General features: G+C 35.0%; 1 protein-coding gene across 7 annotated transcripts in view; it reads right to left on the bottom strand.

Moving 5' to 3' along the window:
- The window catches only part of ECT2 (epithelial cell transforming 2), a 56,258-nt gene that overhangs the window by 16,243 nt on the left and 12,580 nt on the right, over positions 1-27,435 (bottom strand). For 5 of the 7 annotated variants that reach the window (XM_079762388.1, XM_079762392.1, XM_079762391.1 and 2 more), the window contains 10 exons: positions 26,036-26,258; positions 23,349-23,485; positions 16,202-16,321; positions 15,191-15,259; positions 12,765-12,875; positions 12,003-12,099; positions 7,988-8,069; positions 4,467-4,545; positions 4,184-4,303; positions 65-203 (listed from right to left, as the gene is read on the bottom strand). In XM_079762388.1, coding sequence (XP_079618514.1) covers positions 65-203; positions 4,184-4,303; positions 4,467-4,545; positions 7,988-8,069; positions 12,003-12,099; positions 12,765-12,875; positions 15,191-15,259; positions 16,202-16,321; positions 23,349-23,485; positions 26,036-26,258 — 1,177 coding nt within the window. The remainder of the gene's footprint in view (positions 1-64; positions 204-4,183; positions 4,304-4,466; positions 4,546-7,987; positions 8,070-12,002; positions 12,100-12,764; positions 12,876-15,190; positions 15,260-16,201; positions 16,322-23,348; positions 23,486-26,035; positions 26,259-27,435) is intronic. The other 2 variants (XM_079762390.1, XM_079762394.1) reach the window with 1 other exon arrangement.

Here is a 27,435-nt window from a genome sequence, read left to right as displayed (position 1 = left end):
TGAAACAAATCCGCAATGAGTATGAACTATTTTTATTTAGCAATAGTTTATCCAATAAGCATACCTTCTGTCTCTCTTATGTCCAGCACTTTCTTAATTTGAGAAAGAGGCATTAGATGAATATGCTTAAGAGAAGCTGGAGGTCGGGTCTGGCCATGAGGACTCCTAAAAGTGCCAATAACTTTGTGGCGTTTCCTTGCTATCTGATTATAGAAAAACAAAAGTCATTATAAGTAATATGAATAAAAACAAAAGACAAAATACTTAAAAACAAAATGCACTAATCACATAAAACTACATGCACCTCATCTGACTATTAGTCATTCCAGAATTACTATGAGATAAGAAGCTATGTAAAAATTCATACATGTACTTGTATAACAGATATGCTCATGTTTATATAAGAGTTCAAAGGTCAGGAAAACCAGGCAAAGGGACAGGATCTACACAAAAAATCCTAGAGGTGTGAAAAAACTTAGAAGCATTGTGAGAACTAATAGGATCAAAGAACTGAGGAATTTTCTTGAGTTAGGAAGAAAAATAGTTACTCTGGGACCTCTATATTGGGTACAAAAGATCACTGATATCAGTTTAAGAGCAGAATTCACAATTATCTCAGATCCTGAGAATAAAGGAGTAAATAACACAGAAATGGTTCTGCCTCTCATATTTTCATACCATCGAGAAAGGAGACAGTTAAAAGGTAACTAAACAATAAATTAAACAAATGGTAGAAATTATAAACTCAAGGTGCTGTGTTAAGACATAATTTTACCTAAACTAGGGATTCCTGCAAAAGAAAGAGGTAAATAACGCTGGAAAAACCAGGGGCAAAATCAGAAAGGACCCTGTAATTCATGATGTACGTGAGTTCTGTGAATTTAATAAGGTCTTTAAATTTATTGTTTCCATTTCCATGAAAGCCTGGTATGTTATTTAGCTTTTTTAAAAGGACATCTCTTTTGAGGTAATAATCATCAACTGAAGGACATCCACACAAAATGTCTTAGATTAGGTTACTTAATGAATTGAGATTAACTGGTCACCATCATGAATATGACAAAGTATGGCTGAAAAGTATATGTACTTAAGTGTTGGCTAATTAGAAAAGATCAAAAGGCAGTCAGTACATATTCATACTGAAGCAAAACTATGACTCAGATCTGTATTAAATATTAAGTTAATTTACCTTAATGTAGTGAAAATAAGCAATAAAAACTTAAATATTTTCACTAATATTTAAATATACATTAACTTGGTTAAGCAGAATAAATATAATTTTTAAGGTTTTTTTTAAAAGGAAAAGCAATGACAAGTGTTAAATACTTTTTGTTGTTATTGATCATCACCGGAGGATATTTTTCCATTGATTTTTAGAGAGAGTGGAAGGGAGGGGAAGAGACAGAGAGAAGAAACATCGATACACATCAATTGGTTGCCTTTCACATACGCCCCAACTGAGGGGATCGAGCCTGCAACCAAGGTATGTGCCCTTGACTGGAATTGAACCCGGGACCCTTCAGTCCGAGGGTCCATGCTCTATCCACTGAGCCAAACTACCTAGGGCGCAAGTATTAATATTAATGACACATATGCTAGTACATAAAACTCAAAACAAAATATAAAAAGAAAAGTATATTCTTTTCTTTTTTTAATATATCTTATTGATTTTTTACAGAGAGGAAGAGAGAGGGATAGAGAGTTAGAAACATCGATGAGAGAGAAACATCGATCAGCTGCCTCTTGCACACCCCCTACTGGGGATGTGCCTGCAACCAAGGTACATGCCCTTGACCGGAATCGAACTTGGGACCCTTGAGTCCGCAGGCCGACGCTCTATCCACTGAGCCAAACCGGTTTCGGCAAGTATATTCTTAAATACTAAATTAGTTTAGCTTCAGTAAAACATCACCTGCCATATTTAAGAGAAGTCAATATAGATTTTATCCATTTTAATGGTTTCTAACTTTTATCTTACTCTTCATTCCAAATTTGCTAAGAGGTTTGGCTATTTGTTTGTGATTTTGGTTTTTCAGTTTATTAATTTTAGAGGAGGTGGGGAAGAAGCCAGAGAGAGGAGGGAAGGTGGGAGGGAGGAAGGGAGGAAGGGAGGAAAGGAGGGAGGTGGAGAGGGGGAGAGAGAGAGAGAAGGACAGAAACATTGATTTGTTGTCCCACTTATTTATGCATTCATTGGTTGATTCTTATATGTGCCCTGATTAGGGAGCAGGGACGGGGGGGGGGGGGGGGGGGAGGGGGGGGGGGAGGGGCGGGAGAAGAGAGGTGGTGTCAAACCACAACCTTGACATATTGGGACGACAATTTAACCAGAGATATCTGGCCAGGACTGTTTGGTGTGTTTTTTTCAGACAAACAAGCTAAAGAATGAGAGTTTAGGATTATAAATCTTATAAGTCCAAATTTAATGTTAGAAATAGTACTGTTTCAATTACTATGATTCTGAGATAGGAAAGCTAAGAGAGAGTAGAACAAAAAGTCACTGGTGAATGAAATGAGAGGCCAGGGTATTACATAACCGACTGGAAGCTACAGGGAATGACAAATGGCAAGAATTAAAGTGGAAGGTGAGTCAATGAGCCAGTTATAGAATACTTCAAGGAATTTGAAGGGGATGTTAAGATCAAAAAATTAAAGTTAACTACAACTCTCTCAGGATTAAGGGGATAAAACCCAGAATGGATTAGCTTGGAAGTAAAGATAACCTAACCAATTAGATGAATGGAGCCAGTTGACCTAGGGAATTCAACAGGAAAAATCCTAAAAAAAAAACTTTAATAGGACCTAATAGAGAAGAACTGAGCAACTATGGACAGACAGTAAAACTCCATGATAATGCCTACTGAGGTAAAGTACGATTTATCTGCCTCATGATTTTTATTATAACTTTCTTAGTTCTGGGTATGGTCAATTGTGTATAGTATTTTCAGTGTCGTTACTTTGTGTTTTGTAACATTCCTGAACAAATGAAAATATTATTTTTTACTAATCTCACAACAACACTCTGCATTTAACACAAGTGAACTTTTGGTGACTGGGCATGATTTATTCTCTAAGAGTTCTCTGTGTTTTATAACAACATACATGATACAAGAGCACAACACCAGAAGACATGTAGAAAAGAAAGAGGTATAGACTTTTTTTTTTTTTTTTTTTTTTTTTTAAGGAAACCCATTAAATCACTTTAATGAAAGCAACAGGTAGATACCAAATAACAGAAATGTCAAATTAGTCTTCTGGTGAATTAATATCTGTTTTATCAAAATGAATAGCTTTATCTCCTGAGACAAAGGAAAATACACTCCTTTATATCCCACATTAGGCCATTTTAATGTTTGAAAGTACACTATTAACAGAATGAAAGAAAACAGTTGAAAAAGCAGCCCTAGTTGGTTTGGCTCAGTGGCTAGAGCTTCAGCCTGCAGACTGAAGGGTCCTGGGGTGGATTCCAGTCAAGGGCACATGCTGGGGTTGTGGGCTCAAACCCCAGGAGGGGACATGCAGGAGGCAGCTGATCAATGATTCTCTCTCATCATTGATATTCCTATCTCTCTCTCCCTCTCCCTTCCTCTCTAAAATCAATAAAAATATGTTTAAAAAAAAGAAAAAGCACACAAATATAATTCAGTTTGTCTATAGGAATAATATGGGAGAAAAAAAATTAAATTAGATGAGAATTTTAGAATCAATGCACATCATCTGATATACTCCCCACTCATTTAACCCTGATGACTTAAGGAAGAATCAGGAAATCATAATTCATGATATTATACAATCAATTTATCTCTTTTCAACAAAATACTGATTTCTTTACTTAAATTTCAAAGTTACTCATAGCTATGTCATACATCTTTATATATAGATATAAGAAGTTCCTAAAATTCTTTTGACTTAGGCATTTATTTGCATGGAAATAAACTAAATTTTCATTCTGACTTAAATTTGAAGTCATGAAAATTCATCATACTTCTTAATATTAGGTCTTCTTCTAAAAACATTCCATTAATAAAAAGTATTAAATCAACAATTGGTCTCAATTAAAAAAGTGTGATTATTTACGTTTAGTTACTTTAAACTTACCTATAATACTTTAATCAAAGCTTGGTTTTAAACATTCCAGGAAGTCATATAAATCAGTATTATATTATATTAAGTACAACTTTACCTCCAGGCAGTCATTGAAGAGAAAGAGGGTTACTTGTTCTCCTCTGTCACAGGGGTGCTCGCCTAGAGAAATTGTTTCAATTCGTTGGATTAAGCTTCGGTGAGAAGATAAAAGATTAGCCTGTGTAGATTGAAAATATTAATAGATCATTTGGGAGCAAAGAATTTTTTTTAAGTTATAATTTAAAAGAAAGTGGTGCCAAGATTCTTTTTATATTAAAAATTGTAGAATCTAAATAACAAGAAAGAAAATAAATTTACAATTATCCAAGATGAATACTTACTGGGCATCCATCTACTTCATAAACAACATCAAAAATTTGCTTTTGCGCTTCCGTTTTTCTCTTATCCTCATTAATATGCCTGAAAAATTAATAAGGTTATTTTTAAAACTTTAAAAGCTTAGTGGAACTTAGTTGGTCCCTGGTTAAAAAAACAAAAACAATGACCCAACCAGCATGGCTCAGTGGTTGTGCATCAACCTATGAACGAGGAGGTCATGGTTGAAGTCTTAGTCAGGGAACATGCCCAAGGTTGCAGGCTATAACCCCATGTGGGGAGTGCAGGAGCCAGCCGATCAATGATTCTCTCTCATCATTGATGTTTGTATCTCTCTCCCCCTCTCCCTTCCTCTCTGAAATCAATAAAAATATATTTTTTTAAAAACTCAAAATAAGAAAATTCAAATTTTTAAAAAAGTAGACAAAAGATTTGAACATATATATCACAAAGAAGATAATATGAATGGCAAATAAGCACATGAAAAAATGCTGACCGTCATTTGGCATTAGGGAAAATGCAAGTTAAACCTACAATAAGATATTTCACTATACATCTATTAGAATTTCACAAATTAAAATGACTACTCATACTGAGTGTTGGTAAAAACATAGAGCCACTGGTGTTCAACATACACTGTTGGTGGGAATGCAAAATAATACAACCACTTTGGAAACAGTTGGGTGAATTTTTTAAAACTTATATGACCTAGCCATTCCTACTTCTGGATATTTTTTATCTAGAAGAAATGAAAGTATATGTCCATATAAAAATGTATTCACAGATGCTCATAGCAGCTTTGTTATAGACAGACACTGAAAACAATCAAAATATCCACCAACACATGAACTGATAAATGTGGTATACCCATACAACAGAAAATAAAAGGGGATGAACTACTGATATAAGCAACAATAAGGACTAATCTAAAAATAATTATGCTGAGTAAAAAAAAAAAAAAGCCTGACAAAAATATAATATGCAATTTGATTCTATTTAGATAAAAATCCTAGAAAATGCAAATTTTACTGATAAAAAGAAGAGTAGTTGTTGCCTCAGGATGGGCCAGAGAGGGAGGAAAAGGGATTACTACCAAAGGCTATGAATAAACTTGGAGGTAGCGGAAATGTTCCTTAACTTGATAGTGGTGATCGTTTTATGGGAGTATAATATATATACCAAAATTAAAAAAAACTTTATATTAAACATATATAATTTGCTAAGAAAAATGTACTGAAAACTACTAAAATGTAGATCTATAACAAATTAATGTTTATAAGTAAATATGTGTAATTAATGGTGTTAGAATCCAATTTTAGGGGGTTTTTTTTGTTTGTTTTGCTTAAATAGCAAGGACTAGTTAATTGGTGCTCTCTCATTGTTTCCTTTATCTTACAGATTATTGTGTTTCAATCAACCACAATATTAGTAAGCACTTAATCCCTATGCTAAATATTCAAGAATCCTAAGAATTCACGTGTGGTCAAATTCTGTAAGGTTTACAAATCAGTATCACAACTCAACATTAAAATTGCAGCTTCTTTAGTTCAATATCTATTGAAAATCTATATATATAAAAAAAAATCTATGAGCAAGCCATTTAGGGTAGTGATATATTAGAAAGATTTGTAAATTCTGAGGAAGCTTAAATAAAATGTTGAAAAAGAAAGAAATCTTTAATCACCAGTTATCAATTTGGCTCATTATTCCTAAAGCAGCCCACCTGACACTACTACAAAGGAGGCAACAGGTCAAATGACAAGTCTACTCCCTAGTTAGGTTACTTTATAATCTTTGTTTACCAAAATACATTATATATAAATAATAAATAGCATATGCTATCAACACTAAACAGGCAAATAGGCCAAGTAACAACCTCTCAACTTTTCTCTTTTGTGAAAATATGTTAACAACTGACTGCCTACTTCAAAGCGTTGTTGAATGAATCAAGGTAAGAAATGAGAGTTTGTTAAACCATGAAGTGTTTAAAAAACTATTATCCTGGCTGATAAAACATATAAAATATGAATGTGAGCAAAAAACAAAACATGCCTAAAACTATCCATAGCAACTGAAACTCTTAATTTGAGCATTATTTTACCGCTGGGCTCTCACTCTTACAGCTAGTAAAGTTCCTTGCTAAGAGTGCCTTTGCAAGTTGTTGTTGTTTTTTTTTTGTGTTTTTTTTTTTTAAATATGGTTGTTTCTTTTATTTTTTTGTAGAGAGAGAAAGAAACATCAGCTGGCTCCTGCATGACCCTTACTGAGGATCAAGCCCACAACCCAGGCATGTGCCTTGACTGGGAATCGAACCAGCAACCTCTCAATGCATGAGATGACAACCAACTGAGCAACACTGGCCAGGGTATTTTCAAGTATTTTAAGAAACTACTAGTGGCCCAGTGCACAAAATTCATGCACATTAAAAGGGAATTAGAGGAAATATTTTAATATTGCTATTTGCCCTTTCTCTATAATAGAAGTGTCAGAGATTAAAGAAAATTAGTAAAATGTATATGAAAATTTCCCTCCTGTCAGTGTCTCAGGTGCACCGCGGGACTGAGTCAAGTCCCCACCCACTCACACACACCTCGAAATCGAGAGAAACCCAGACCCAGCCAGTCCCACCCCTGTCTAGCCCTGCAGGGCAGGGGGAGCAGCCTCAGGTCCCCCAGCCCAGTGCCAGGCGGGGGGACAGAGCCTCAGGTCCCCCATCCAGCCCCGTGGGGCGGGGGGCATGGCCTCAGGTCTCTTGGTGTAGCCTCAGGTCCTCCAGACCTAGCACAAGAGCGTGAGGGTGTGATGACCATTTGCCTATTAGCTTTTTATTATATAGGATTTCAGACTGAAGCACCTCATGAAATCTCAGAAATATTTTAATTAAATCTATTAAATATGTTGATATGTAAAGTCCAAAGAGTTGAAATGCCCTCACCCTCCATGAGTCAAAGCAATACCAACATTGTTTTCAGTTCTGATCATAATAGTCTGGAAAGATCATTTCTGATCAGAAATATGTCTACAAGTTTAATAATCAAGGCCCCAAGGCAATTTCATTGAGTTTATACTTTCATACATCTCCAACCAATCCCAATAATTTAATTACTTAAAATTCAAGGTAAGAAGCCAAAAGCCAAATGTAAAGTGAAAAAAAGTATTATAAATCTTTTTTTATTTCACCACAGTCAAATTTCCAAGTTACGTTTGGGCAATTTATGTGAATATGAACACAAAAACAAGCTATGATTAGAGGTAGATAAAGAAAATGGCTATTAGTAAATTATAACATTTTCAAATTTGTAAACCATTGTTACGCTCTGTACATAATAGTTTAATACCCTAAGAAATGTTTTTAATTAATCAATGTATTCTTATAATACTTTCTCATCATTTTAATGTGTAACTACAGTATTAGAAAAATAACAAGTATTTGTTGTTATTTTTCTCCCCATTTATGATTCTAATTGTTCTATCATTTCCATTCTAAATCCAAGGAACAATAAAAAAATTGAAATAATGCACTTACGTCATTACTTCCTTTAGTGATCCAATAGCTTTTTCTAGAGTGTCTTTGTCAGGATTTTCTTCAGCTGTATGTTTCTTAAGATCTGTAATGATAAAATGTTTTTTCCATGATTAACAAAAATTCAATGGTTTTCCATCCAAGACTTAATTAAAAAACACCATCCATCTTAACAGACATAGACTAATAATTTTTAAAGATAATATCCAACCTTTACCTTAAGAGCTCTCTTCCTAAACATTTGTTAAGGTTCCCACATTTGTTTCTTATTTATTAAACTTACAGAATAATATGTGACCCATTATTTCACAGCTATCTCAATTTCCTTCTAGTAAAGTTTGAGAACTGCTAGATTCCTTAAATTCCCTCCATGAATGAAAACACTTGGTCCTCAACAGGCTGGGAAATCATTATATAGCTGTCCATGAGTCCATCACAGAGAGCCTTTGGTGTCCTTAGAGCAGGTTTTGTTTCATTTACGGGTTCATGAGATGCCTAAGCCTTGATTGTTCTTACCCAGGTTGCTCATAATGTTCCCTATGCTGTATTCACCTAATGATTGCCTAGTACCACACCCACTTAATCTTTTAAATGGATTGATAGAAGAAAATCTTAGAAATCATGTTCATTTTATTTATTTTTTGAAATCAAGTTCATTTTAGTCATGACACCATTTCTGTAAGTACTAATGGAGATAAGCACACAAAAAAAAATACACTGCTTTGATTGCGCATATATTCTCTTTATAATCCATAAAATAGGACAGCTTTCAAAGACTAGGAAATAATTTTATATGCTAGTAATTCTAAACTACATTAGATAAACGTAAAGAGAATAAATATTATCAATTCTTTTTTAGTTACTACTATAATTCATGTTAACTGAAATATTTTAAAGGAAAAATGATTAAATAGCCAAAAAATCAGCTTCCTTGTCAGCTACACATACTACTGTAGTTAAGGTTTGAGGATCAAAATTCTTTTTTACAGACTTATTCCTATAAGTAATTTAATTTTCATACTTAAATTTTTTAAATAATATAAAAATTGACACTGTCCTAAAAATATTCACTAGTATACAGTAAGCTAAATGTAAAGGCATATACATATGCTTGTCTTTTACTGCAAGCAAAATTTATTCAAAAAATTAACTCTCGAGGGAGAAACCAAGATGGCGGCATAGGTAAACACCTGAACTTGCCGCCTCGCACAACAACTTCAAAACTACAACTAAAAGACAAAAGAGACATCATCCAGAACCACAGGAAGACTGGCTGAGTGGAAATTCTACAATTAGAAGGAAAGAGAAAAGCACACTGAGACTCAGAGGAGGTGCCGAATGCAGAGGTATGGAGGCGCGCGCGCAGAGAGGGCTGGCAACTGAGTATGCAGCTGGCTTTTTCAATCCATAGGGAGACACAAGCTCCCGACTGCTCTGAACTCCAGCTCCAGGCGAGACTCTGGGGACTCAGACCCATACGGGGAGAAACTGGACTGTCTGGCAGCGGGTGGAACTTGAGGGCGGCTTTCTCTCAGAGGTGCTTGCAGCAATTACCAAGGGACACTGAGACCCGGGGTTCTCTTAGGGCAGGGCTGACGGAAAGCCATTGCTATTTGTTCCACTCTGAGACTCCGTCCCATCCAAGCTGTGTGCAGAGGCTTTTGCATATGAATGGCCTGGTCCTCTGAAATCTAAACTTACCTAACAAACTGCAGCTGAGTCAGAGAGACCCAGAACATCCAAAAGAAGGCCCAAGGCCCCACAGCAGCTTGCACTGCTTCACAGCAGGGCCTCATCTGGGCACCTCCAAAACCCAAACAAAGAAGAGGAATCTGCAGATCTCTCTGTAGCTCTTGCTGGGTGGCCTCAGGCAGAGGCTAAATTAGCACCTCCTTGGAGATCCACAGCCAGTGTACCCAGGGGTCAGAGTAGGACCATCCAGATTACAACTCCTCAGATCTATAAGGGACACACTCAGGGGGCAGACTCAGTGAGCACCAAAGCCCCACTGAAGCAAGTCTTGCCTCATAAGGTTGTCTCCAGCACATAAGTTCTCCCATCGTAGACACAGCTGATCCTCACAGCCAATTGGCCTGGAGGTCAATTCCTCCCAGTGATACCAACAACAACCAAGGCTTAACTACAACAAGACTGTGCACACAGCCCACAAAGGGGTGCACCAAGAGTGTCCACCTCAGGTAACTGGGGAGGCTGAGCCACTGGGCCCCATAGGACACCTAACACACAAAGCCACTCTATCAACTCAGGGAAGCCGCCAAAATGCGGAGACAAAGAAACAGGTCACAAATGAAAAGAAATGGAGGAAAGCAAATGACTGGATATAGAGTTCAAAACCACGGTTATAAGGTTTTTAAAGAATTTTCTAGAAAAGGCAGATAAATTTAGCGAGACCCTCAAGGATATGAAAAAGGACCAACTAGAAATTAAGCATACACTGACTGAAATAAAAACTAATATACAGAGATCCAACAGCAGACTAGAGGATCGCAAGAATCAAGTCAAAGATTTGAAATACAAATCTTTGAAGAAGCAAAAAACACCCAACCGGGAAAGAAAAAAGAATCCAAAAATATGAAGATGGTGTAAGAAGCCTCTGGGAAAACTTCAAGCGTACCAACATCCAAATTATGGGGGTGCCAGAAGAAGAGAGAGAACAAGATACTGAAAACCTATTTGAATAAATAATGACAGAAAACTTACCACATCTGGTGAAAGAAATAGACTTACAAGTCCAGGAAGCACAAAAGAGCCCCAAACAAAAGGAATCCAAAGAGGACCACAAAAAGACACATCATAATTAAAATGCCAAGAGCAAAAGACAAAGAGAGAATATTAAAAGCAGCAAGAGAAAAACAGTTAGTTACCTACAAGGGAGCACCCATACGATTGTCAGCTGATTTCTCAACAGAAACTATGCAGGCCAGATGGGAGTGGCAAGAAATATTCAAAGTGATGAATAGCAAGAACCTACAACCAAGATTACTCTACCCAGCAAAGCTATCATTCAGAATTGAAGGTCAGATAAAGAGCTTCACAGATAAGAAAAAGCTAAAGGAGTTCATCACCACCAAACCAGTATTATATGAAATGCTGAAAGGTGTTCTTTAAGAAGAGGAAGAAGAAGAAAAAGGTAAAGATAAAAATTATGAACAGATACATATCTATCAACAAGTGAATCTAAAAATCAAGTGAATAAACAATCTGATGAACAGAATAATATGGTGAATATAATAGCATCAGGGGCATAAAAAGGAAGTGGACTCACAATCCTTGGGGGGAAAGTGGTGTGGGGGTTGCAGGAAGAGAATGGACAAAAATCGTACACTATGGATGGGAGGTGGGGTAAGGGAGAGGTAGGAACCGGGTGGAGGGGAGCTATGGAAGGGAAAAAAGAGGAACAACTGTAATAATCTGAACAATAAAGATTTTTAAAAAATAAAATAAATAAAGCTATCTCTCCAGAACAGTTAAAAAAAAATTAACTCTCCACTATAAAACTCCCTTCCATTGATATCCATAGTTTACTTTCCAAAATAAATGAGTATTTCAAGTGTTCTGCACAATCTAAGAAAAAAACAGCAGAAGACCAAATATACAAAATTTTACTACGACTCAGAAAAGAACCAAATAATTAGAGACAAAGGAATCATCTCTTGCCTTGGGATTTCTGTGGGTGAATGGTGTTGTTTACATGAATGTAAACTGATTTTGCATTAATGACACACCAAGAAATTTAAGGAGACTTTTAGTGGAAAGATAAAAAGTACAATACTGGTCAATATAATTGATATCAGAACAAATAAAGCATTCTAAACCAGACTGAATTTTTGTAGCACCAGTGATTAAGATTATCCATAAAGATATTTTCTATGTAAAAGATATAAACTTTAATGCTAAAATCTAAGAAAATTTGAAAACAAAAAGAGATTCAAATTTTTTAGAACAAAACAATTCTATAAAAACATCCAAGTGGTCTAAAAAACGATCAGACAAGTACCATTTAAAAGTAACGCAACACTAGGTAACCTCTGTACTGGTCGGATGAGAAGTTCAACAAGGCTTTGCCGTCCACATTCTGGTTTAGCTTGGTTGATCTGAAAAGAATTAATTTATTCAACAATTTTTAAAAATGGTTTTTGCAAACATTAGACACCCTACATTTATCAATTACACCTCTTCATTAGTGCCCTGACAACTAACAGGAAAGCTGGGGTGGCAATGTTCTCTGGCAGATTACTGTGGTTGAAATAACCTCCTGGCCAGCCAAGGGTTAATTAACATCTTAACCAGAAAGTGAGTTACTCTACACACTACTATATATTCCTTCTTAAACTAGTTTTAAATCTACATGATTCGTAAGGGAAAAAAACTTTTAAAATATTGTGTTGATTGGATAAACAAAATAAGGCAGTGGTAAGAGGCGGGAGGGAGGGGGGGGTGTGAATCATTAAAGGCAAGACAGAATTCCCCTAGAAATGTTTTAGGTGTTTGAGAACTAAAACATGTATAACTTTAAAAAACAAACAAACAAACAAACACCATAAACAAGATTCTCATTTACTTAGCTGCCTCTTAGACCCTGCTACCTAATATGTCGAATCTTCAGAATCTAAACATCACTGCTACTATCAGAAGGTACAGCTAAAATTAAGTTAACATTAAGATCTTCTTACATGAACTCATTTTTACTAAAAGCATAATTTTAATGAATTCCTTGAGAAATTATTCTCAGATTTTTATTTGAAAGACTGTACATTACCTTCAGAAAAGCATGAAATCTTGGTTTCTGTTTTTCACATTTAATAATTGTTTCCTTGCTCATTTCAAAGAAGTTAACAAAGGGAGGGTAGGTTTTTACCAAATCTTTTGACTAGAAAGAAGAAAGAAAAAAAACACACACATTAATTTGTAATACCTTCCACCCTTAGACAATAAAACTTGAAGTCGAATGATCAATAGTCATAATCTGACATAGAGTGCAAAAGTAAGTTTCTTCTCATGTTAAATACAAAAATTTATGAGTTAACTGCTAAACAAAATGCATCAATTGGTACGCACAGCCTGAAAAGTAAACACAGTAAAGAAAGAAAAGTATGTTAAAACTTGTTGTACTGATATAAACATAACAAGTTTAAAACTTATAAATTTAATTCACAACAAAGGAGCCAAGAACACACAATGGAGAAAGGAGTCTCTAGAATTAATGGTGCTGGGAAAACTTGACAGCCACATGGCACAAGAATGAAACTAGACCACTTTCTTACACTACACACAAAAATTAATTCAAAATGTAAGACCTGCAACTATAAAATTCCTAGAAGAAAACATAGGAGGTTAAACTCCTTGACAGGGGTCTTAGCAATGTTTTTGAGGCAAAGGAAACAAAAGCAAAGATAAACAAATGGGACTACATCAAACTAAAAGGCTTCTGCACAGTGAAGGAAGCCTTTTAGTTTGATGTAGTCCCAAAGAAAACATACAAAGGCAAACAGGCTCATGGAAAGATGTTTAACATCACTAAATATTATGAAGGTGCAAGCCAAAAGCTACAATGAGAGATGACCTCATATCTGTTAGAATAACTATTATGAAAAAGATAAGAAATAACAAGTGTTGGAGAGGATGTAAAGAAAAGGGAACTCTGTACACTATCTGTGGGATTAAGTGGTGCAGCCACTATAAAAACCAGTATGAAGATTTCTCAAAAAATTAAGAATAGAACTACCATATGATCCAGCAATTCCACTTCTGGGTATTTATCCAAAGAATTTGAAAACACTAATTCAAAAAAATATACACATCCCTATGTCCACTGCAGCATTATTTACAATAATGAAGTGGAAACAACCTGTGTCTGTAAATGGATGAATAGATAAATAAGATATGCGTGTGTGTGTGTGTGTGTGTGTGTGTGTGTGTGTATTCCCCAAAAAATGTATACACACACTTTGAATAATTATAATGGCAGTGTTTATTAAAATACATTTCATTTTCAAAATTCAGCTATCAGCTATTAAAGTGTGAGATACCCTCTCTATATAGTGGAATATTATTCAGCCATTAAAAATGAAATCTTACCATTTGTAATAACATAGATGAAACTTGAGGGTACAATGCTAAGTGAAATAAGTCAGAATGATAAAGACAAGTAACGTCTGATTTCACTCATATGTGTAATCTTTTAAAAAAGAGAGAAACGAAAAAACAAAACAAAATCATACATACAGGGAACAGATCAGTAGTTATCAAAGTGGAAGGGAGTTCAGGGGTGAGTAAAAGAGGGGGAAGGAGTCAATTTCATGGTGATGGATAATAACTAGACTTTTGGTCGTCACTCTGTAAGTATATACAGATGCTAAATTACGTTGTAGACCTGAAACTTATATAATAAAAAAAGTCTGTAAGTTCAGAATATAGTAATTAGAATTGATCTATGCAGAACCTAAGAACATGCTATTATTTATTGAAGGATCCAAACCATCATTAAAAGATTAACTATATTAGCCAAAAATGCATACAATAAAAGAAAAAATGTCTTGGCTAATTGAGGAGACTAAAAAGTATCAAAAGGTATGTGAGAATAATTTGCATATTTGGAATTCTCAAGCAAGCACACACACACACAAAAAAAAAATCTGAGCAACTAGATGGTAAGAATTGGAAGTTAGAAGCCCTCAGAAAACAAAAATAAATGTGCCAGAACCCAAGGCACTGAAACTTACAATTATATTCAAAAAGACTAAAAAAAATGTGTAAGTCCTATTCATATCATCTCATTCAAAATGAATTTACTTTATTTGAAAAAACTTAAGTTATATTGTTCTTCTCCTAAAAAGTAGTAGTCTATTAGAAGCTTTTATGCAGAGCAGACAAAATGACAGCAAGTAATATCAACTAAGGAAAAATAAAAATGAAAACTCAGTTAAAGAAAATTTCAGAAAAATCATTAATCTATGGCCATGTGAACAGCAAATAAGTTGATATATAATAAAATAATTATAGCACAATACTACAATGTTCCTAATGATGACCTTGAGCTATTCAAAGTGTTAAGTTTTATATTTAACAAACACAATGATGTCAAAGTTTTAAAAGCTCTCACATTTAAGCAGGTAACTTTCATTTCCTGCCAATCCTTTATGATATTTAATCTAGAAATTTTAAAAAAAGAAATAAGATACTTACATATTTAAGAAAGATGTCACCAATGCTTTTGCTTTCATCCCAATTAACAATAAGGTCTTCAAGATCATCCTGAAAGAAAAAAAAAACACACACACACAAATTAAGACATTTAAAATTGTACTTGACAATCTCTTAAGTATCTTTTAAAACATTTTCAAGATAGTCATTTTGAAAAAAAAAAAAAGATAGTCATTTTGAAGGTACTTTACACAGTATGTCCCCTTTATATCTAGAAATAACTGAAATATCCAAAGGATTTTGATAAAATATAAAATAGAAGTATTTGATAAATTGCATTTTATTAACTTATAGATCTTTTATATTTTTATTTGTAATGTACAGTAATATCAAAAGTAAGTTAATATATTTGCTTGAAACATTTTATAATTCAGATTAATCTTTTTCCTGCAAGATGGGATAAACATTAATATGGGTAATTTTGAGAAAACCGATAAATTTAATTCAAGAACCACACAGAAAAAATAAGAAGAAATAAACCTAAACTACTTTTAAAAGCTCAGCTAATCCTCCCCAAATTTACTTTACTATGATTGATTGGTACTTGGAAATCACGGATCCTTCATTTAAAATAAAAAATCATTAAAAAGAAAATAGGATTGTCTTATATGATTTTAGCATTTATCTAACTATAGAAAATTGAATGAAATAAACTCTAAGTCCCTTCCAGTTTCACAGTTTTTCAAACAAACTGAAGCAAAACAAAAACATAGAGCAGAGGAACAGTAGAAAAATAACACTAGCAACTACATTTCTCTATAGAAGAATTTTGTGAGGCCTTAATTCCTTATTTTCAGGATTAATGCAAATTTTAAAAAAAAACAAGCAAACAACAAACAGTAACAATGCATTGCAGCAAAGAACAAATCATCCAAAGGAATAAATGAAAATTTTTAGATACAAAATTTATTTAGCTCATCAGAAGTACCTGAAAAATCATAATAAATACATATATAAAAAGAATTACTATGAGCCTAACATATACAAATTTACCTTTATCTTAGTGTGCACATCAAAAATATCTGGGATACTACCAAAAATAGTCTTAATCTCTTCTGGTGCAAGGATAGGCCCACCACGTTGTCCTTCTTCTTCCAGAGGTACCTGAAATAACTAAAAGGTAAAAAAAAAAAAAAATGGTTTCAGTAGACTGTGGGGAGGGGAAAGGGAGTGAAACTAACACATAGTGATAAAGGGGAGATGAAAAATTGATGAAAATACTTCTCTAAATTTGAGGCCTTTTTTTCTAACATTTTCTATTCTACTTTATCATATTTATTTATACACTAAAAGCCCAGTGCACGGATTTGTGCACCAGTGGGGTCCCTCGGCCTGGCCTGCGGGGATCAGTGGACCTCCGCACCACCGCAGCCTGGCCTTACCCACCAACTGATTGATCCCGCACAGCATGAAGTAGTGCACGAAGCGGCAGCAGGCAGGGAGGAGAGGGAGCCCAGGCCCAGGCCAGACGCCATACCGCTCCTGCTCATCCTGGCCCCGCTACGCCTGCCGCCGCCGCTCAGTAGGCTTGCTGCCACTCTGCAGGCATCTCCACGCGCCCATCCTTGGGCGATACTGGTGCGCCCATGACCACGCAGCTGCCGCTTATCATCGCAGCCTCGCTCCACTTGAGGCGGCCTGCTGGTGCCCAGTCAGTCTGGATGCCGGTTCCAATCCCCGTCCAGATGGGGGAGGGGCATGCAGGGGGAGTGTCCGTGGGAGAGGCTCAAGCTGCCGCCACAGCTGCGCTTGCTGGCCATGAGCTGGGCGTCTGGTGCCTATAGGTCAGCTGAGCAGTGCTCCCGCTGTGGGAGTGCACTGATCACCAGGGGGCAGCTCCTGCATTGAGCATCTGACCCCTGGTGGTCAGTGCACATCATAGCAACCGGTCAACCAGTCCTTTGGTTGCTTAGGCTTTTATATATATAGACTCGAGGCCTAGTGCACAAATTCACAAACGAATGAGATCTGGCCGGTCCCGCCCCCAATCAGGGTGGGAGGGCCGATCGAGGGCAGGGCCGCCCGGGGGGAGGGGCTGCAGGCAGTTGGCCGGCCCTGCCCCCTGATCAAACTCCCAGTCGAGAGGACAATTTGCATATTAGCCTTTTATTATATAGGATCTGTGTATATGCGTATATATGCTCTTGTAATAAAATGTTATGTTAGCATCTAATAAAACTTTACCGCGAGGATGCGGAGAAAAAGGAACCCTCATACACTGCTGTTGGGAATGCAGACTGGTGCAGCCACTGTGGACAACAGTATGGAGTTGCCTCAAAAAACTAAAAATAGAACTCCCATTTGACCCAGTGATCCCACTTCTAGGAATATATCCCAAGAAACTAGAAATACCAATCAGAAAGGATATATGCACCCCTATGTTCACAGCAGCACAATTTACAATAGCTAAGATTTGGAACCAGCCTAAGTGCCCATCAGCAGATGAGTGGATTAGAAAACGGTTGTACATCTACACAATGGAATACTATGCTGCTGTAAAAAGGAAGGAATTCCTACCATTTGCAACAGCATGGATGGAATTGGAGAGCATTATGCTAAGTGAAATAAGTCAGTCAGAGAAAGATAAATATCACATGATTTCGTTCATTTGCAGATTATAATTAACAACATAAACTGATGAACAAAAACAGATCCAGAGACAGAGAAGCATCAATCAGATGCTCAAAGCTCAGAGGGAAGGTAGGGGAGGTGCATGCATATAAGTATAACCAATGGACAGAGACACCAGGGGGGTGACAGCATGAACAGGAGTGGGGTGGGGCGGGAGGGAGGGGTAAATGGGGGGATAAGAACACGTATGTAATACCTTAATAAAAAAAATTTTTTTTAAACTTTACCACACAGTTCTACAAATCATTAAAACTGGTAGTATGATACATGAATAATATCTATTTTTATTCAAGTTAGTGAGGAAGAAAGCAATAAGCAATCAGTTATTTCCAGAATATACTTACTATAAGTACTAAATATTTTTAAATGGTAGCACAGAACCTTGGTGTTAGGAGAAAGAGACAAGATTTGGAACAAAAGACCTGTTTGTATTTATGTTGTTGCTTGTATCAATCTAAAACAAATAAAAAATAAAGGTGCCCGACCAGTGTGACTCAGTGGTTGAGTGTCGACCTATGAACCAGGAAGTCTAGGTTTGACTCTGGGTCAGGGCACATGCCTGGGTTGCAGACTCGATCTCTAGGGTGGGGTGTTCAGGAGGCAGCCAATCAATGAGTCTCTCTCATAACTGATGCTTCTCTCTCTCTCTCCCCGTCCCCCCTTCCGCTCTGAAATCAATTTTAAAAAATCTGTCCAATATAATAAAGAGTTAATATGCTAATGTTCATCACGCCATCATGCCGTAATGACCAATCAGCAGGAGGCTGCGTGCGCAGCGAGGTGCGCGAGGATGGCTGCGCAAGGAGGCAGGGCGCATCCTCGTAGCGGCGGGAGGCAGGGCACCTCCTCACGTGATTTCAATCGCACACTGGGCCTCTAGTATATATATAAAAAAATAAAAATACAAAAATAAAGAATAAATAGCTCCTAGAGCTAATATGTGAATATAGCAAAGTCATTATTTGCTATATTCACATAGGTCAGCATGCACATTCACTCATGTACAGAGGACGCAGACACATTGAATATATACCAATAATGTACAAAGTAATCCAAAATTTAAAAAGTATCATGTACAAAAAATTAAAGTACTTAAGTATAAATATACAGCAGGTCCTTGAATAAACATTCTTTCATTATAATGTTGTTGGATGCTATAGGAACTTAATTCTTATTTATATCAATTAGCCTATGGTCAAACTGGTTTTATTTTATGTCATTTCGCTTAAAGTGCCAGAACCTATGAACAATGTTAAATGTGTACTTACTATAATAAAACATGTAAATTATGCTGAAAACTAAGGATGCTGATCAAAGAAGACATATGGCTGTGGATTGAAAGACTCTACACAGTAAGTGTCAATTCTCACCCAAATTGATCTATGGATTTAACCCAATACTTATGAAAATTCCAGAACTTTTTGTTAATAAAGAAAACCAGATTCTAAAAATGTATATGGAATGGCAAAGGAACTTCTTAGTTTAAAACAGCAGTATTCAAGACTGTGTGTGAAGGGAGAAACATACAAGATCAATAGTAGAGAATAAAGTCCAGGAACAAATCCACACAAATATGAAGTCATATTTGATAAAAGTATAAAAGCAATTCAATGGAGGAAGGCCAGTTGTTCAACAAATGGTATTCGAACACTTCTTGCAAAAAAATAAACCTCAGCCTAAATATAACTAAAGTATAATCTATTTTTAAAAATCTGATAAATTGGACTTCATTAAAATTAAAAACTTTTTTCAGCAAAAATCTGAGAATGAGAAGACATGCTATAGATTAAGAAAAAATATCTGCAAATCACATATCTGACAAAGAAATATATATAATTTTCAAACTCAGGAGGAAACCCAATTAAAAATAATAAATAATAGTATTGTTGGGTTCTTAAGATATGTAGAAATAAAATGAATTACAATAATAGCCCATATGTAGGAGATTAATGGAAGTTTTTTTTTTAAGAAATGTAAAAAAAGATAATACATTATAAATACTATGAAATGACATGAAGATTACGAATTGTTACTATTTTTAAGAACTACAATTTTACAACAGTTCATTCTCTTCTATTGAGAACTTCCAATTCTAAGTATGGTAAACCCTACTTGCTGAAAACAACTGAAAAGACTGAAGAAAAACTTCTTTCTAAATATACCAATAAGCACACAAGACAGTGAAATACTTTCAGAGGCCAAAATCTAAGTGAATGTAGAGAGTTGAACACTAAAACCAACTTTTGCCAAGGACATTTGCCTAAACCAGTGGTCGGCAAACTGTGGCTCTGTTGACTAATGAGTTTGCCGACCACTGCTAGGGAAAAACACTTAAAAAACATTTTAATAATGTACTTAAGTCTTTAACCTGAAGTCAAAACTTCTGGGTAAGGGTAATGCCTTAGCAATGGTCAGCAAACTCATTAGTCAACAGAGCGGCAAACCGTGGCTCGCAAGCCGCATGTGCCTCGCAAGCCGCAGTTTGCCGACCACTGGCCTAAACTGATGAAAGTTAAGCTTTACCTATGAAAACCTCAGTAGGCACAAACCTAGTTTCCAACTTACTATCAACTTCCAGTGAAGTTAAAAATGTGTGTATGAGTCAGAAATTCCAAATTTTTACCCAGAGTATGTTCTCAAGGAGACATGAGTAAGAATATTCACAGTAGACTACTAAGAGTAAAAAACAAAAACAGAACACTAAAACTTAACTCAAATGTCATTAAAAAGAAAAGTTAAATAAACTGACTTATTCATACAGAAAAATGAATTATAGCTACATGCAACAACACAGATGTGTCTCAAAAGCATTACTCTCAAGTGAAAAGGCAAATCACTAAAAATATATAAACATAGTTATAACTTGTTTTTTCTAAACATATATGATAGAACTAAGGGAAATAAGCACAAAATTCAAGATGATGATTATCTGACAAAGGGAAAGAAACACAATAAAGGTTTCAAACATATTTGCAATCATTTATAAATATTCCTTTATCTAATCAACATTTAATTTGAAATCCTTAACAAAAATATTCAAATAACCAAAATACATCAAGTTTCATTAAAAATTTCTCAGTAGTCTTAATATATGTTAAACCATTCTAAAACCTTTCTGGGTTTGCTTTAAGCCCCATATAAAATTAGAGGCAAAAAACTATTGACTCTACCTTTCCAATATTTCTTAAATTTATCCTCATTTCATTTTCACTGATACTATCCTAAGAAGTCCAGGTCCTCAAAATCTAACCAAGACTACTGAAATAACCTCCACATTGGTCTACTTGACTCCACAAATTGTTCTCTTTAATATCTCCTTCAAACTGAACCAAGTTATCTTTCTAAAATGCTCATCAGATGTACCTTCCCATTCTACAGCTTCCAGATGACACAGCACACTATAGAAAGGCCTTCCTAGTTATGGCACAGGCATCTTATTTCAAGTCTCACTGTATCCAAACCCTATCCCCACCCTCGTTCCCTTCATACTACCCTAAACTCTAATCCCCCTAGACTATTCTCAATACCTTGAATATACATCTTCAATCATCTGTATTATTTGCAAAATCTCAAATACACTGCCCACCGATATTCTTTGCATGTCCCAATCAGACTCATACTTTAAAATCCAACTCAATTTTTTTTCTTAACATGCTTTTTTCAATGTTCAACCTATCAAAAATTCCAACCCAACACTTTCCTAAGCTCAAAGAGGAGTAAAACAAACCTCACAAATCTCCAATTTCTCTTAAATAAACCTCCCCCATGATGCACATAACCTTCTGCTTGATATTACAATTTGGTATGTATATTCTATTTCCTCTCCTTTCAGTCTAACTCATTTAAAATAAAAATGCTCTTTAACGGTTGGCACAATATTAACTTATATTTTATTATTATTAATTTTTATAATATTCTGGAATAGTTATGTTATTCTACATTCTATTATAATATATTCTGGATATTTATTTAATTTGGAGGCTATGCTAAAATTTACTCCAAATTCAATATCAAAAAACAAAAAAGAATACATCAGTCCTAAAATAAAGCTTCAGGAAAACACTATCATGAATTTAGACCTTAACTTTTTCTTTAATATGTTTTTATTGATTTTAGAGAGATAAAAGGAAAGAGAGAGAAGCATCGATGTGAGAAACATTGATCGGCTGCCTCCTACATGCCTCCTACTGGGAATTGAGCATGCAACCCTGGCATGTGCCCTGACCTGGAATCAAACTTGTGACCTTTTGTTGCATGGGACAAAGTTCATACAACTGAGCTACACAGGCCAGGGATAGACCATAATCGTTTAAGTTAAAGATTAGGTGAGTTTATACTAAGCATAGTAGTATGAAATTTTGTATGCAGTTTAATAATTTCAAGGGCTTTTTAAAGAGGAGTTCTGGAAAATGTAATTGATATGCAAATTAGAATTCTGAAACTCCAGTGCATTTACCATGGCTTGAAAGAATTTACATTTCTAGTTAATAAATACTACCACAGTACATGAAAAGTGTATGCCAAAAGGATATTCTGCTACTCAACTACATTTTGGCTGACTATAAAAACTTAAACCAGAAAGTCATCCAGGATGATATTTCCCTTGAGGAAGAGAAAAGATGACTTAAAAGAAGTAAAGTTTAATACAGCTGAGGCCTCATGAAACCTTCACTACTACTAAACAAATTAACTGTGAAAGATAATCTCTCCATTATTACCAAGAAATTTCCATTTTTTATCCATTTCTTATCACAATTATTTTTCTATTCAAAGATAAGTTTGATGGTATTAACTTCATTTTCCTGACTAACTATCTCTGTCAATACCTAAAACAAATTTATTCCTTCTTTCTACAGATTCCCAAAAAAAGCCCTATTATTATGTCTTCCAGAACCTTGAATTTTGGTTTATTCCTTAATACTTTCTTCAATCTCATATTACAAGGATTGTTTTTTTCTTCAGAAATAACTTCACAGTACTTTTTAATAGTGGTAAGCAAGGAGTTAACATTTATTTATGACTAACCATTGCAAAGTTTAAGAAAATTTGACATATGAAAGGATTTTTAAAAAAGTACTGACATCCATATTGTTACACTTTATTGCTATGGCTTTTTTCCACAAATATACAGCACTACCTGAAGCAATGACTCTAGAGAACACACACTTTCAGAAAAAGTTATCTCCAACTTCCAAATATAAATATAAATGCAGTTATCTTGACAAGGAACCTGCAAAGTTCTGAATTAAACTTGGTCCCTCTATGATCATCTAATCAGGATCCTTCTCTCTTTAAAGTCACTCTAAAATACGGTGCTATTTCTGCATGAATAAAAATTACTATTACAGTTATGGCATTTCCCTAAGAGCAGTTTTTGTCACACATTTTCATTTTTAATATCTATGTTCAAATTCTATGCTTATGTAATTTTCTTGTAAGAAATAACATCTCTTAGATTTTTTTATGTAGAAACACTGGAATAGAAATCATTTTGCAACCAAACTCTTACCTGAATAATTGTGGCCAATATATTTACATAATTACTTTCAGTCTGATAGAGTTCTTTTGCAACTTGCCACCTGGCTGACTGCTTTGAAGGAACCGGAGTGGAATTTTTAGAAGACTTAGTACAAGACTTTGGTGTTTCTAAAAGGTAAAAAAGGAGGAATGATTTAAAATGCAGGCCAGATATAAGTACTAAACATTGCAGAGATTTAACAGAAAAAGGGAAGCATACTAACTCTTATAAATGTATACTAACTCTTATAAATACACCACCATATAGATTTTCATTATGGTAAAATTTCCTCATAAAATGAGGCCAGAGAAAAAAAATTGTCAAAAATATCGATGACTCCAAATTGACAAGACTTTTTACTAAATAGATGGCCTGTATTTTTTAAAAATGCCAAGGTCATTAAAAACAAAGACTGAGGAACTGTACCAGATTAGAAGAGACTAGAGAGATATAACCTGTGATCCTGGGATAGATCCTAGACCAGAAAAAAACAACAAAAAAAACTTTTCTCTTTTGCTAAAAAGGACATTAATGGAACAACTGATAAAATTTGAAGGTCTGTGGGGTAGATCATAGCACTGAGGTTAACTTCCTAATTACAAAATACAAGAAATATCCCTATATTTTAAGAAATATAAATGTAAGTGTTAGACATAAAGGCACAACATATCTGCAATGTACTCTCACTCTCAAACATTAAAAATATGTGTGGAGACACAGAGAAAGAGAGAATGAATGAATGAATGTTAAAGCAAACATAGCAGAATATTTCCATTTGGGAAATTTGAGTAGAAAGTATATAGGAATCTTTATACTATATTTGCAGTATTTTTGCAATCTGAAATTATTTCAAAATAAAAAGCTTAAATAATAAAATAAAAAGCAACATATAGAAAGATTTAAGTTAAAAAAGGAGGAAAAGGTTATGATTACACTCTTCATATATATATATATATATGTGTATATATATATATATATATATATATATGTGTGTGTGTGTGTGTGTGTGTGTGTGTGTGTGTGTGTGTGTGTATGGAAAAAGCCTCCCTCAAAAAATACCCAACATCAACTGCAAATTCATTGTTAGTTCAAAGTATCTTAATATAAAACATCTAGTCCAACCCAAAGTGCAGGGAGGATGCATTCATATATTTTATATGTATTTCAAGAAAAATTAAACTTTATAAAAGCTTAAAATACATTTTCTTACTATCAATATGATTAGAATATTTCAACATTATATACAGAATCTTCTAATAGAAAGTATAATGTTCCTCAGCTATGGATGTAGTAGAAATACTCAAAGAATAACAAAGATAGTGTGACTGAAGCTTAGAGAGTATCACTGGAAAGCATGATATCACATGAGGTTTGAGGTAGATGAGGAAGGATTACATAGGAACTTGAAAGTTATGGTAATACAAAGCCACTCAATGACTTTAAGCAGAGTGGCATGCTCTAATTCAGCAGTCGCCAACCGGTGGACCACAGACCACAGGTCCGAAAGGTTGGTGACTGCTAATCTAATTTATATAATTTTAGAGACCACTGTTAAATGCTAATGTAGAAAGGCAAAAATGGATATAAAGAGACCACTGCAATTGTCTGAGAGAGATCTTTTCTACAGAAAAAGTTGATAAAGTATGGCAAATGAATAGTTTGAGAGTGGTAGAGAGAATCAAAGTTCTAATTTGATAATGTTATGTTTAAGTTTCGGACAAGGAGGCATGAAGTAGGCAATTGGAGAGGGAAGACAACAAATTTTGGGGTCATCGGCATATAAATGTTGTTAAAGCTATGGAATTAAATGAGATCATTTAGGGAAAATAAAAAAGAAAAGAAACAACATAGGAATAACATTCAACATCCAGAATTGGAGAGTGAAGCTGGGCAAAGGAGAATGAGAAATGTACATAAGCCAAGATTTAAAAAAAATGAGTCCAGAAGTAAGTAGCTGTTCATGTGTCAAATACTGTTGATTGCATAGAAACTGTCATCTCTCTAGCAAGATCCAATGTCACAGTAGGGGGGCTGAAGTTCAATTGGAATGTTGAAAAGACAATGAAAAGCAGGAAATAAGACAGTGGATCAAGGTAATTCTTTGAAGAGTATTCATGTGAAAGGGAAGAGAAAAAGGGAATAAAAAATAGAGAGTGCCACGAGATCGAGGGGAGGTTTTGATTGTTATCAAGTCCAGAAAACACATTATTAGTATGCTGACTAAAAAATAAAAAATCGATGATCAACAGAGAACTCATTGTAGCTTTCCTGTATCAGTTGAGAACAAAGTAAACTCAGCCTCCTCTGACTTCACTGTACTTGTTTTCCCCATAATACATCTATAATTTTATTTAGCTAGTGCTTAAGAATGCTCTTTGAATGGTTCCATCACTTTCTAGCTGTGTGACCCTTAATGAGTTATTTCTCTGACCTCAGTCTAGTCATCCGTAAATAGGAGAAATAAAATCTATCTCATAAATACAAAAAATATACAAAAGCACATAGCATATAGTAAACAATCATTAAATAGAAGCATTTTCACGTGCCTTTTCTCCTCAACTAGAACAAAAGTAATTAAAGGCAGAGCCTTTCATATTCAATATAAGCAGAGATTTATCTATAGTTTAACAATATTCCATTCCACTAAACTTTAAAGATAAATTTTAAATGTGAATTACCTCCATAGTTAATGCTAGATTCTGGTGTGTTGGAGATATCTAGAAGTGACCCTATAGAAAGGGAATGTTCAGCTGATGGGCGCTTACGGGGAGGAAAAGGTGACAGGTCTGTCTCTCTTGAAAGCTGAGCAAGCGTCTCTTTTAAACGACGTCTTTTGCGATTGCTGTTTGGAGTACTTAGAGAAAGCAGTGACACTGATTTCTTGAGCTCAGGTGTATTAGCCTGCAATCAAAAGCACAAAATCTCAATTTCACTTCCATGGTTCTTTACTGAGACAGGAACAAAAGAAAAATATATTTGAGTCTGACAAAACCTGGATTTCGCACAATAATTTTACAACTATATACTCTGCCAGGTAATTCAGAAGCTACATAAAACATAATAGTCAAGGGACCACTGTAATTGTCTAAGCCCTAGCACCTCATTCCTTTTCTTCACAGCACTATCACCATTACATATTCGTCTGTAAGCTGGTTTACTATCTATTCCCCATTAGGCCATAAACTCCAGGAGAGCAGGAGCCATTCACATTTTGTTCACTGTATCTCTAGCATTTAGCACAGTGCTGGACACAACACTCTCCAACATTTGTCAACACCAGATTTTAAAAGCTCTCTCTCAGTATCTAAAGCATTTTAACTTTATGTTAAGAACCTAACAATGAGAAGATAACACAATATAGTATTTACCTGTTTAAACCCATACCACATCTTCAGTATTCTATTCAAAATTATTAAATCCCAAACTGAAGTAAATCTTCCCGTAAAACCTCTTCTATAGCTTTATGCCACATTTTGGTGAATGATACCACTCTTCACCAAGATCCAACATGGAGGCTGAGTTTTCCTTGCCTACAGTCATTGTTTTTAACGACATCTTTCCCCTTAATATTAAATGTCTCCCAATATTTATAGCAGTGATTTTCAACTGGTGTGCTGCAAGAATTTTTAAACACACAATACCTGACTATTTAGTCAGGGGCACTGGCCTCATTTCCTTTAGACTGTCCAATAAAAAAAAATGACAACAGCCAATACAAGAATAGCCATCCAGTGGGAATGAATGAAAATTATACCTACTTCTTGTCAGATTGGCAAAAAATGTATTTTTTTGATATATTGCAGAATTTTAGTAATCAGTTTATGTGTGCCATGAGATAGAAAAGGTTGAAAGTCGCTGACTTACAGGATAAAATTTAAGCCACTTCAATATATTAAAAACTTGTTAATTCTGCCCACCTAGTAAGCTTTATCTGTTGGCCTTCTTTCTCACATTTTTTTTCTAAGCCATACTAAGCTACTTACTATTTTAACATACTTTCAAGCTTTCGTACCACTCCCACCTGCTGTCAAACTTGAATGTCCTTACCAGGTTAGCCTAGTAAATTGGCTCAACACTT

Source organism: Cnephaeus nilssonii (assembly GCF_951640355.1).
Source record: "Cnephaeus nilssonii genome assembly, chromosome: 3".
In the NCBI taxonomy this organism is placed as follows: Eukaryota; Metazoa; Chordata; class Mammalia; order Chiroptera; family Vespertilionidae; genus Cnephaeus; species Cnephaeus nilssonii.
Note: the sequence above shows the minus strand (reverse complement) of the source record. Positions and strands in the feature narration are given on the sequence as shown.